Genomic DNA, 12,672 nt, shown 5'->3' with positions numbered 1-12,672 from the left:
GCTAATTCAGTTTCACGCACAAACTCTTCATGGGGAAACAGTTTAAGGAGAAGCCCAGTTTTACAAGGAAATACGTGCTTCAGTTGGGTCGGTTGATCTGGTTAAATTGATTCAACAAATCTCTCTCCATTCGTCCACCCTGTGGCCTGTACAAATAAGGATTCCATCAGTCAGGATCATTCTCTAGTGGCCTGATTAACATGTCAGGAAAAGACCAAGGATCCTAGACCCATCACTAGATCCATTTTCCTCGGGCCGAAAACACCCCTGGAAAGAGAACACCTGCACGCACTGATGAGTTTTGTAAAGTGAGCAACATTGTCAACCGCCCTACAGGTTTTCTGGGGCTCTAACACTTCCAGCTTCTGGTTCTTTACATTCATTTCATTGCCATAGAGTGGAATATACAAAAGGTAGACCAGTACCCTTTCTCCAGTCATGGCAAATGGGGCGTTAAACCACTGTTCAAAGGTGCTGCAGCTCTTGAAAATGGTGGGGAGGAGGAAGTTAAGGAGGGCCCAGAGTTCCGGGAGCTTATTCTGCAGTGGGGTCCCAGTCAAGAGGATCCTCCTGGGGGCCACATAGTGAGTGTTCAAGACCTGAGTCAGCTTGCAGTGGTGATTCTTCATCCGGTGGCCTTCATCCACGATCATGTATTTCCACCGAATCTGTAACCCAAGAGGAAGGACCAACATGAGGCGAGCCAGGGGAAATACAACCACCTCCAACAGGCAAGCCGTGGTGTGGAAAACCAAGGGATTCAGACTTTGTGCGTAATACGGTGTGACTCTCCCTCGTGATAACGGGATGTCAGTGCCAATGCTGCTTCGGCGCCGCGTGATTCCAAACTGCTCTTGCCAAAGAGGGGAACTTGCACCCAAGATGAAACGGTTGGGCCGGGACTAGCTCCTGCGTCTCCTGAACCAATACTCCCTCTGTTAATGCTAGACCACGACAGCTCTCCCTGATTCAGTGCTCAGGCTGCCTTGGCTCATAGCAGCAAGAGAAGAGAGCTCCCCACTTGCAGCAGAAATTAGGGATCGATTTTCCAAGATGGCGTCAGTAGGTGCGTACAGCTGAGATGCTCTGGCTTCCTGCCTTTGCTTCTATTGTTATGTCGTTAGGGCCTGGCTCAGCTCAGTGTTCCTTTCTCTTCTTAATTTGAATGAGCGGCTAACATTTAAAAGTTGGAATATGTCACATAAAAATGTGAACATCCAGCTTCTCTTGAAAAAGTAAGATCTGGCAACCTGGAGTCCCTGGGTTCTGACCCAGGTCCTCACTGGTCAGGTCTCAGATCACTGTTTTAAGATATCTAAAGTGAAAGGATATACTCACTGGCAGTGAAGACAATGCTAAAATATCATTCCTCTGTTTTTGCCAGAACTTTGGAATTAAACACAATCTCCTTGCCCAGCATGACTGCTGCGTGAAAAATAAAGAAAGGCCATATAACACTGTATGTACAGTGAGTCTGTACACAGGCCTCTTCCTCTCTCACAATTTACCCTTCAGTCCTCTTCAAGGTCACTGGTCTCAGTTTCTTTAAGTGAGAACAATGTGGAATGTCCCACTAAGCCTATTCATTCCCTACAAAACAGTGGCAATGGCCAAGAAAAGCATCTGGTGTTCAGATGTCCCTGGATCCTGCTCCAAAGCTCCCAGAGAGAGAGGAGGGAGGTGAGCGCAGAATTCTAGATGGTCCTGCCTTCCTCATTAGAAGTGACAGTGAAGTCGGGGGAGAAGTATAAAATCAGTCAGGCTGGGATGTTTGGGTAAAAGAAACTACCAGAGCTTTTCTTATTTTAATTCTTCCTCCACTACTTCTAAGGAAAGTGTCCATGAGAATGAAATTGTACGGACAACTACCCCAAGCTTACCCACAGCATGAAACGAGGCCAGCAGATACAAACGTATTTAAGTCAGCAGTCAAAATCCACTTTCCTAATTTAGCTTATGACCTAATAAACAAGAAATCAGAGGACTTCGATTCTGCTAATCTACTCATTACCAATTAGGTCTTCTGCTTGAACAAAATGCCACTATCCTTTTCCATAGCTTCATTCCTCCAGCAACAAATAAAAGCAATTCATCTCATTACCAGGCATCTCTGATGAATGCAGAAATACATATGCAGAAGATGGGATAGGGTTGTTTTCTTTTTTTTAAAGGATCTCCGATGTACAAACACACATTCCCAGAGTCCTATCAAAAACATGTCATTTCGGGGCACCTGGGTGGCTCAGTGGATTAAAGCTTCTGCCTTCGGCTCAGGTCATGATCTCAGGGTCCTGGGATCAAGCCCCGCATCAGGCTCTCTGCTCAGCGGGGAGCCTGCTTCCTCCTCTCTCTCTCTGCCTGCCTCTCTGCCTACTTGTGATCTCTCTCTCTCTGTCAAATAAATAAATAAAATATTAAAAAACAAAACAAAACAAAAACATGTCATTTTTGACACTGCCAAATTCCTCTCTGAGAACGAGGAGCAGGAACACGGTACTGTCGCCAGAGCCATCTCAATTATTAAACCTCCCCTGGGAGCACACTTCCTGTACGGGAGCTCCCGTGATGCCAGGAAGGGAACTCACGGTTCCCAGAGCAAAGGTTTAGCGTGGAGAGAGAACAGACCCCAGAAACAGGAATTCTGTTCACTTCCAGCCACCGCTTAGTTTCCCATTACAGCAATTCCAAAACACCACAGGGTAGGAGACATCACCGGAGGAAGAAAACTGAAGTTTCCACGTTTGGTCCCACGAAAGAAGGTTTTCTGAATGAATGCATTAGGAGCCCAGGCGATAGAAATCAAAGAGCAACCTTCTAGTTTCTGGCTGAAGGACAACTCAGGACATACAAATCAGGAGACAAGCGTGTCACAGGTAGAAAAGAACTCTTTCTCAGCTTCAAGTGAATAGTCACAGAAACAGCCCAGAGTCATCCATACAATGGCCCGTTATTTCACCAGGGGGGAAAAAACCTAACCCAGAAAGAGCACCAAAGCCGCAGCGTGGACAACTGTTCACCCGGAGAAGACCATATGGAGGGGTGCCTGCTCATTTTTGAAGAGACAAAGGCACAAGAGGAATGAAGTCCTGCTGCTGACAATAACCCAGGGCAACAAAAACAATTATTTCTTCCACAAGCACGTTCAAGGCCGCTGGAGAGAAAAGGAGCCGCACAAGGAGTCCAGGTGAATTTTTTTAAGAGAGGTAAACTCGGGGCACCTGGATGGCTCAGTGGGTTAAAGCCTCTGCCTTCAGCTCAGGTCATGATCCCAGGGTTCTGGGATCGAGCCCCGCATCGGGCTCTCTGCTTCACGGGGAGCCTGCTTCCTCCTCTCTCTCTGCCTGCCTCTCTGCCTAGTTGTGATTTCTCTCTGTCAAATAAATAAAATATTAAAAAAAAAAAAAAGAGAGGTAAACTCATAAACTACGAGAGGCTCCGTCACAGAACCAGGATCGACGACATACGCCAACAAAAGAAACAAAACAAAATGAAACAAACAAAAAAAGGCCTAAAAACCCATTCCCGAAATATATCTGACTCTGAGAGAAAGAGAGAGAGAGAGAGAGGGAACAGCCATCTAACGATCAAATTATCCCAGTGGGCCCCATGGGGAATCCTTTACACTCCAGCGCGATGGTCCATAATGAGAGGTAAAAGAATTTTTTTTTTTTTTAAACATACCTTTGCAAGAATGTGCTTGTCTTTGATAATGTACTCGTAAGTAGTCAGGAGGACGTTGAATTTGCCACTCCGCAGCTGGGGGACAAGGGAGCGACGCATGGCGGGGGTGCCCTAAATGGAAAGAAACACATACATATATATATATGACCCAATGAGAGTAATGTGTGCATTTTGCCTCACTGTTCACAGCTTAATGGAGCCCAGACCCGTGAGCGCGGGCTGCGTCTCTATGCATTATCGTATACGGACCCATTATCCACGAAGAAAGTGCCTGGCAAAATCGTGCACATCTGGACACTTTCCAGACCCTTCTAGGCAGGCTTTCCCCCTGGAAGCTGAGGGAGGGGGAAGACGGAGAGGGAAATTACAGCAACCCCGAGGTGGTGGGGAACCCGCTGCTCGGCTGAAAGGCTCCATTTCCGTGGGAGCGAGCAAGCAGGCGGCCCGGGCGCCCCGGTAATTGCCGAACTTCGCAGGAACCGCGGGCGCAGCAGCGGCGGCCCGCGGAATGTGCGGGATTTGTCATTTGTATTACTCTCATCAGAAACCGCGCAATATGATAATTAACAATTTTCTTCTGCATTTCACTATCTGAAAGTAATTATGGTTTATTACAGTAATCTTCTTGGGATGATTAACTCACACTGTTTGGTACATGATGTACATGACAAAACTTTACAACCAAATACAGTTCACAGGTGTGCATATGGAATGAAGAAAAAAAAAAAGAGGAGGGTCTATTTTTTGCTTTTCCACATTTATATATAAACACAGCATTCCAAACCTTGTAAGAAATTTTCACCACAGAAGGAGCCCATTTGTCAAATTCATATGTCCAGTTAGACAGAGTCCTGTAGAACAAAGAAGAAAACAGACAGAGAAAACGACATTGCTGTTGCGATCCGCGGTTAAAAAGATGTCCTTATTCATGCTCAGGCCTCACCTTGAAAGGGGAAGAGAATAGAAAATATCTCAACTACGGGATTCTTTGAAAGGTGTGGAAATAAGAGACAAGTGGGAAACAGGCTGAGCCCAAAGCATGACAAGTGTGTTTGTCAGTTTTTAGGAAATATCATAAGAAAAAAGAAATAAATAAAATTTTAAAAAATGCATAAACATAGAGAAGGGAAAATTAAAAAAAAACAACAACCCTTAATTTCAATATTGAAAACAACAACTGCCAGAGTGATTTGGGGACTCTTGAGAAACAGCCATGTCAGTTCACAGAAAAGATGAGTCAGGAAAAAAATAAATGACAAAAGCACATGAAAATATTAAATAAATCTGTCAAGAGGGGGCAGGGGGAGAAATAGGGAATGCCTTTTTTGTTTTTTTTTTTTAAATCCCTGAAAGCATAACCATAATACAGGAATCAGAACATGCAAAATATAGATAAAGAACTGAATATGTACTCGAAACGTAGATACAATACCAAGGATGTCTAAATACTATGGATTTGGCTAATACAGATTCCGAAGGTCTGCAAACAGTCCTCGTTTAGACAGAATTTGCAAATGCGAAACCAGAATCCCTCCGCTTGTCTGTCTGTTTTGCAAGGTCCAAGTCTGTCTTAGCACCGAGACCGACAAAGATCTCAGCGACTAGAACTGCGACCTAACACCAGCAGCCAGAGACACTACCCTCCCAGGAGGGCCGTTCTGAACAGGTATTCCTTCTCTCAGGCCCAGAAAAGACCTAGGAGGAACCGCCCAAGCTCTGGGAATTGAGTGGAGGACAGGAGGACCTGTCCTTGCAGAGCAGTGGAATCATGGACGTTAGACTGCCCGTTCTGAAAGCAGTTTAATGCCAAATTCACAGTTACGATTGTGATCTAGATTCTGCTCTAAGAGATTCAGTCGAGGCAGATTAAAGAAGTCATACTTTTTTTTGAATATGTGTAAGCTTTTGGAAATACGACAAGGGGAAAAAAAATTCAAGAAATCTTTAAAAAACAGTAATCAAAACCTTTCTGCCCCGTGAGCCCCTTAAGGTGTGATACGGACTGTGTGGACTGAGGCGTGGTGCGAAGGGCTAATGAAATCACTTTGTCCTGTGGTCAAACAGCCATTCAGAGAGGCCCGGGGTGGGAAGCGAAAGCCTAAGTTCAGATCAGCAGCTTCTGGTGATCCCGCTACAGGTTACAATTCTGCCTTAAATGGAAAAGAAGGACTAGCTCCTAATAGGACAATCTACAACACACAGAAAGGTAAGTACGGAATAAACGACTTTACTTACGAAAGGGGAACAATGATGAGATAGGGGCCATTGAGTCTTTTGTGCTCCATCAGATAAGTGATGAGGGCAATGGTCTGTATAGTCTTCCCTAGCCCCATTTCGTCAGCTAAGATCCCGTTTAAATTGTTATTATACAGGGAAACCATCCATTCCAGGCCCTGGAGCTGAAATGAAGAGTAATTGCTTCAATTATCCAAGATCTGCACAGGTAATTAATACTAATACAACTCAAGTGAGGCTGCGACTTCTTAACTCCTCCGTGCTATATGTTGGATTTCCCACAGTAGGAAAGTGGGGGGAAGCACCAATACAAAAAGAATTTAAAATATGAGCCTGTAATCATCCCTGCTGCTTGGCAGGTGCTAAGTGTTAATCAGATTTAGAAATGACGGGCTGTAGCATACTGGTGGGATTTTAAGCAGCTTTGCTGCTCATCCCTACTTAGCATTTCACAGTATATGACATTCCAGAGTTATTATAAATGAAGAAAACCCAAACGAAAATCCATTCCAACCACTCCAAGAACAAAAAGCCAATGTGAGGATTAGAGACAAACAAACCAGAAGGCAGGTTTGGCACACAGATCAGAGATCATTAGACACAGCCTTCTTGGCCATGAAGAGCCTTCCCGGGCCGGGATCCCCTCTGCCAGCAAGCCGGCTGACCAGGGAGCCGGGGCCTGCTGCTGGGCCCGCAGGACCGGCCTCGCGTGGAAACTGCCATCGAGGCACTCCCCTGGGGCAGCGCAAGGGAAGCTGGAAACACGGATGACATATTTTTAAAGGATGAAAGGCCTGCACCAGAGACAGAGCTTTGTGGAGTTCCTGTGTTAAGTACAAGAAAGGCTGGGGTGAGGGCGCCTGGGTGGCTCAGTGGGTTAAGCCGCTGCCTTCGGCTCGGGTCATGATCTCAGAGTCCTGGGATCGAGTCCCATATCGGGATCTCTGCTCAGCAGGGAGCCTGCTTCCCTCTCTCTCTCCCTCTGCCTACTTGTGATCTCTCTCTCGCTGTCAAATAAATAAATAAAAAAAATCTTTAAAAAAAAAAAAAAAAAGAAAAAAAGAAAGGCTGGGGTGGAAATACAAAACTGTTTCACTTCCTTCTCCCGACCGCCCATACCAATACCACCACCGTCACATAGATGTTGGGCTTAAATGGCAGAAGCAATTCAATATACTTCTGTATATATACATATGTGTGTGTGTGTGTGTGTGTACATACTATATAACACATACAGCTATTTGTGCATATTATATGTTATGTATTACATGTAAGTGAATATACATAAATACACAAATATATAAATATGCATGTCTGCTGAAGTTAATTTAGCTTGCTAATTAAGTTATGCTCAGGGAAATGTTAATTTTAATTTGTTTTATGTAAGAACCAAGTGAGTAATTCAATTATTTTCAATATTTATTAAATGACTGCTCTGTGCAAAGGACCATGCAAGGGGGTACAGCAGATGGACGCCTGCCCATTCCGCAGGAGGCAGCCTCCCTGCAGAAGCTTGCAGTCCAAGAGGAAACAAAGGCATTCGTATACCCACAGGCTCTGAGAAGGGGTTCAAAGTACGCGGCACACATATGAATACGTATCATCTTATTTAAAATTGTTCTGGCACGCACGTTCAGTTGCAGCGAGCAGAGATTTTCTTGGGGAGAGTCCTGCGATGGTCTGCAGAAATACTTCCACAGGCCACTTAAGGGAACTTGTACCATGCAAGACTCCGAATCATCCTAAAGGATTCTGCAGGAGGACAGCAATACCAAGAGACGGGAGAAGCAGGAAGAGTTCCGAGGGAATGCGCAGACGCGGAAGTGACTGCAAACCGGAAGGGACTGCAGCCGGAAGGGACTGCCGCCGGAAGTGACTGGCCTGCTACAGGATCCCAGACCACCAGACCTTTAGGAAAGTCAACTAAATGCCAGAAACATCCGGACAGTTGTGGTGGTGGTTTTTGGTTTTTGTTGTTGTTGTTTTTAGATTTTATTTATTTATTTCAGAGAGAGAGAGAAGATGAGAGACAGAGAGCATGAGAGAGAGGGAGGGTCAGAGGGAGAAGCAGACTCTCTGCAGAGCAGCGAGCCGAAGCGGGACTCCATCCCCGGACTCCAGGATCATGACCTGAGCCGAAGGCAGTGGCTTAACCAGCTAAGCCACCCAGGTGCCCCAGTATTTTTTTTAATGAAGCCAAGGGGCTGAATTTTGCATTTGTGTTAAACCCAGATAAAACAGAAGCATAAGCTGGCAGCAGAGGAGACCAGAAATTCATGAAAACAGTGGGAGGTGATAAGGGAGTCCCCAGACCATGAAGGGGTGGGTCTGGGGAGCGAACCAGACGTGTGTGGCTTTCCCAGGAAGCCGTGGAAAGACCCCCTGCTAGGTCAGGGTTACGTAATTATTAAAGGGCCCGACCCCCACATGTTACCTGATAATGCTTCAGGGTCCCGTTAATGAGGAGGGCAGACTGCTTCTCCACGCGCTCGGAGATGGCATGGGCCACCGTGTAGTAGGACTGGGAGCCCCTGGCGCTATACTGCATGCTGTACTCGTCGTCCACGTCCTGCTTGGCCGTCCTGAGACACAGAGAGCCGAGAATCATCCACAGATCACTGGGCGCACGCATGGAGAGCCGAGCCCCGCTGTGCGAAGTATGGTTTACTGATCATCTCCTGTACATCTTCTGGTGAAAAGACAGGACTGGTAACCCTCACAGAAAGTGAGCAAGCTGGAGGTTAATTCATGTGCCTGGGCCACGGGAAAGGTCAAGAGTCAGGACCCGCACGCAGGCCCGCCTGACCTCCAATGACTGATCGGAGCAGGAACCGCATCCCTGCAGATGACCCAGGGATGGCCAGGGAGGCCATCCTAGGCTCTCCAGATGCAAAGATAAACCCTATCCACAGAATGGTGTTTAGAGCTTGCTGGGCACGAGAGGGAGGGAGCAACGTGACCACAGAGATGGGAAAGGCACCAGCCGGCTTCCACGTCCTCTGCCTTGCTAACAGGCTGGTGTTTAACTCCACGGACAGTGAGGAGCCACTGGGCAGTTCTAAACCTTCGGCAGACCCAGAAAACAAAGTTTCCTAGTGTGGAGCCCACAGTCCTCGAATCAAAGGAGAAAACATAGGCGCCCGGGTGTCTCAGTCAGTTAAGCGGTTAAGTGTCTGCCTTCAGCTCAGGTCGTGGTCCCCGGGTCCTGGGATCAAGCCCTGCGTCAGGCTCCCTGTTCAGCAGGGAGTCTCCTTCTTACCCTGCTGGCTCTGACTGTCACTCCCCCTGCTTGTGCTCTCTCTCAAATAAATAAAACCTTTAAAAAAAAAAAGGAGGGGCGCCTGGGTGGCTCAGTGGTTTAAGCCACTGCCTTCGGCTCAGGTCATGATCTCAGGGTCCTGGGATCGAGCCCCGCATCGGGCTCTCTGCTCAGCGGGGAGCCTGCTTCCTCCTCTCTCTCTGCCTGCCTCTCTGTCTACTTGTGATCTCTGTCTGTCAAATAAGTAAATACAATCTTTAAAAAAAAAAAAAAGGAGGCAATATCACAATGCCTATTTTTGCTTTTTTTTTTTTTTTTAAATCTCATTACTTTAAATCGTTCTATTTTACATATCATTTCCCCCAGGTTTCAACATTAGAGCCACACAAGCAAAGTGCTGACATGGAGAACGGCCCTGGTGAAGACTGGATCTGGCACTCGGACTCGGGGAGGACCATGAGGTGCCGAGAGGTCCTGGGGTGCTGCGGAGACCATGTGGGAAGGGGGTGCTGGCTGGCAGCGGGGACCTGGGCGGAATGGCATCTCTCATGGGCGTTCCTGGCTAAGTGACAATACCACTGAGGAAGGTGGGAAAGCCGAGCTCCAGAACCGGGGTGGTGACCTCTGATGGCAGCGTTTCAAGGGGAACGTGGCCATGAACTTGGTTGCCTGCCTTCCTCAGACAGAAGTTCTCTGAAAGAAAATCTGTAAAGCACAATTCTGGGGACACGCATTCTCACAAGGGAGAAAACTGAGTGGTACGCACTCAATGATCTGCTTGGCGTCCTTCTCGGAAACCTCTTCGCTGTTGGGATCCAGAAGTATTTTCTCTTCCGTGTCCTGCCGACTGGACTCTTCTTCCTCATCCTGGGGGAGGGACAAAGACACAGGAAGGATTCCAGTTCAGTGACAAAATCTCTAGGATTGGCATTTTCTGAAGGGAGACTGAACGGTGTTCAGCTTCACAGAGTAAACACGATGCAGGGAGAAAGTAAATTTAACACCTCCCTAAACCAGGCGATACGCGGTTCCATTTCTGTTTAAATCACGGAGAAGAGAACAGAAGAAACCCTCTGAGGATCCGTTAGAACCCTTGCTCCCAATATAACCGGCATATGGGTCTTTGTCATTGGTTATCAAAGAGTCTGGCAGACCATACCTGCTCTCTCAGAAAAATTCTACAGCCAAGCTTTATGCAGTGGCAGTGTCGTCCAATGAGGTTTATCTGAGGTGCGATTATTGCTAATTGAAAAATTCTACAGCCTTCTCCCCAAAGCCAGACTTAGAGGCTTACTACTGCCCTTCTCATAAAAATGCCCCCCGATAATTTAGCCAATGGGACTTGGGTGAGCCCCATGCATTCCAGGTAGAGGGGCTGGAACTTGAAACCCACTGCTTTGGGACCACTTCACATCACAGATCTCTGAATATTTAGACGAAAGCTGTCAATAACTTGGCAAAGGATTCATTACGTGCTCCTCTCAGCCGCATACTACGTTCTGCTGATCTGTTGGAAAGCTTTGCTACATAGTCATTATGCCCAAGACCAACCACTGCTGTTGGGAGCTAAACCCTCCAGACTCACCAGGGGAATTTCTTTAAAAGCAGGTTTTAAGAGATTAATGCTTTCCCATCGCTCTTGGATGAAGAAACGGGAGCGGACAGGATATTCATGCTAACAACCAAACCTCTGATAACGGACCACTGAGATGCTGGGAGGTGAGGCGAGGAATCAGTTTGGCTCCTTTGTTTTCCAGGAAAGGACTGAGGCTCTGAGCAGGGACGTGACTCGCTGTGACAGACCCGAGACGGGGACTCAGGTTCCAATTCATTCTAGTCCCAGCTGCCTGGAGCTGTGTGCGGCTGTCTGTCCTGGGCGGACACCTGCGGGTTCAGCAACCCTCCTGTCCCTCCCTGGCTCTCTGACCCAATGACTTCCAGTGCATCTTTTGGATTCTTCCAATGGATCATTTACAGACCCATTCATCCGAGTGAACAAGAAACATTCTTAAAATTGATTCTGGAAGCTTCAAAGACCTCAGAGCCAAAGTGGCCTATAAAAAATAAATAATATGCAACCCAAAGCAGCTGTTTTTGCTGGTACCTTTTTTAAAAAACATAACTTTTTAATTCCTCCTCTTTGTAAAAGTTAACAAGTGTTCACAGTAGATTAATTTAGGGGGGAAAATGGCAGGTTCCACAAAATAGAAGAGAATCATAATTGTCCTAAAATTCTGGTGAGTGACCTGATTGGTAGGGCAGCTTCGCCCGGTCTGTGGCCTCAGTGCCACGGCGCTCTTTGAACCAAGATTCCTCGACACTGGTAAACAGAATTAATGACTACCCACAAACAATGCTCTCAGCAAGGAGATAAAATCTTCTTTTAATCCTTCTATTTATAATTATAACGCACTTCATAGTTGATCTAAAGAAAACCCTTTATTACTCTTTCTTAAGTTCTGTTAAAAGTATCCAAGGTTACCATTTTAGGTTCTAGGAAACTTACTGCCCATTCGTTCCTTCTAAGAGACTGAGAAATGTGCTTCTTTTGGGGTAACGGGAATATCCAAGGAATTTAAGCAAGAATCACATTTAAAGAGAAACCAAGAGGATCAATAACTTCATCAAACCAAGTCTGTGTTGCCCTTATATCTACCCTTCCAGACTTACAATTTTGAGTAGACTCTAAGACTTAAAGGACCCCGGAAACTTCTGGGTGGCTTAGCCTCCGCGTGAGCCAGGGAAAGCAGGGCACTGCCTTCCCAAAGTAACACATCTCCAGTTCTCCCCAGAAGACCTTTCCACCATCTCCCATTTAATGTCAGCCTCTCTTTTCTCGGTTTCATATAAATTCAGAATTCTCCGAGACCTGCCACTAGCCAAGAGCCCCAGCGAGGTCACTCTACTGCTGGACACCATCACCATAGCTCTGGGGCATCCTCAGCTCCAGATGTCACCCCAAGGTTAGCATTGGAGGACACAGTGATAGACAAGGGCTCTTCCCACATACACTCCAAAGCCTGAGATACCCACGTACCTCCTCCTCGTAATCAGAATCGCTCTCTTCACTGTCGGATCGCGGGGCAACTTCGTAACTGCAGGAAAAGGAGTGGGAAGGAGAGGGGGCTTACTTTTCTAAAATTAGAAGACACCACACACGCACATGACCTACGTAGCATGTTCTGTGTACAAATGACAAATGCGGGGAATCACTTGAACTGTTTCAGCGAAGGTCACGGTGCTGGTGTTCTGAGATTTTATGGGGACCGCAGACATCTAAGAAGCCACTGGACACCAGAATTTCTACTTTAATGCCGTACCCGGGATTCATTTCCAACCAGGCGTCCAGCTGACTTGCTTTGGGTGCTTCTGGTCCAAAGAGGACCTTGCCAGTTTCTGTGTGAGTCACTTTGACGGGCAGGTCACTCATCTGACTGCTTTCATCAATGGGCTAGAAAGGAGAAACAAAAGCACATCACCGCTGGGTGTTAGGACCG

General features: G+C 46.7%; 1 protein-coding gene and 1 pseudogene across 9 annotated transcripts in view; one reads left to right on the top strand and one right to left on the bottom strand.

Moving 5' to 3' along the window:
- SMARCA2 (SWI/SNF related, matrix associated, actin dependent regulator of chromatin, subfamily a, member 2) overlaps positions 1–12,672 on the bottom strand; it is a 179,600-nt gene that overhangs the window by 110,768 nt on the left and 56,160 nt on the right. For all 9 annotated transcript variants that reach the window (XM_046023940.1, XM_046023944.1, XM_046023941.1 and 6 more), the window contains 8 exons: positions 12,496–12,626; positions 12,213–12,270; positions 9,942–10,042; positions 8,351–8,498; positions 5,917–6,080; positions 4,466–4,532; positions 3,682–3,792; positions 426–668 (listed from right to left, as the gene is read on the bottom strand). In XM_046023940.1, coding sequence (XP_045879896.1) covers positions 426–668; positions 3,682–3,792; positions 4,466–4,532; positions 5,917–6,080; positions 8,351–8,498; positions 9,942–10,042; positions 12,213–12,270; positions 12,496–12,626 — 1,023 coding nt within the window. The remainder of the gene's footprint in view (positions 1–425; positions 669–3,681; positions 3,793–4,465; positions 4,533–5,916; positions 6,081–8,350; positions 8,499–9,941; positions 10,043–12,212; positions 12,271–12,495; positions 12,627–12,672) is intronic.
- LOC123953633 lies at positions 10,363–10,576 on the top strand (annotated as a pseudogene).

The sequence above is a fragment of the Meles meles genome, chromosome 11, assembly GCF_922984935.1.
Source record: "Meles meles chromosome 11, mMelMel3.1 paternal haplotype, whole genome shotgun sequence".
Taxonomy (NCBI): domain Eukaryota; kingdom Metazoa; phylum Chordata; class Mammalia; order Carnivora; family Mustelidae; genus Meles; species Meles meles.
The sequence above is the reverse complement of the archived record's forward strand: the minus strand, read 5'-3'. Positions and strand labels throughout refer to the sequence as shown.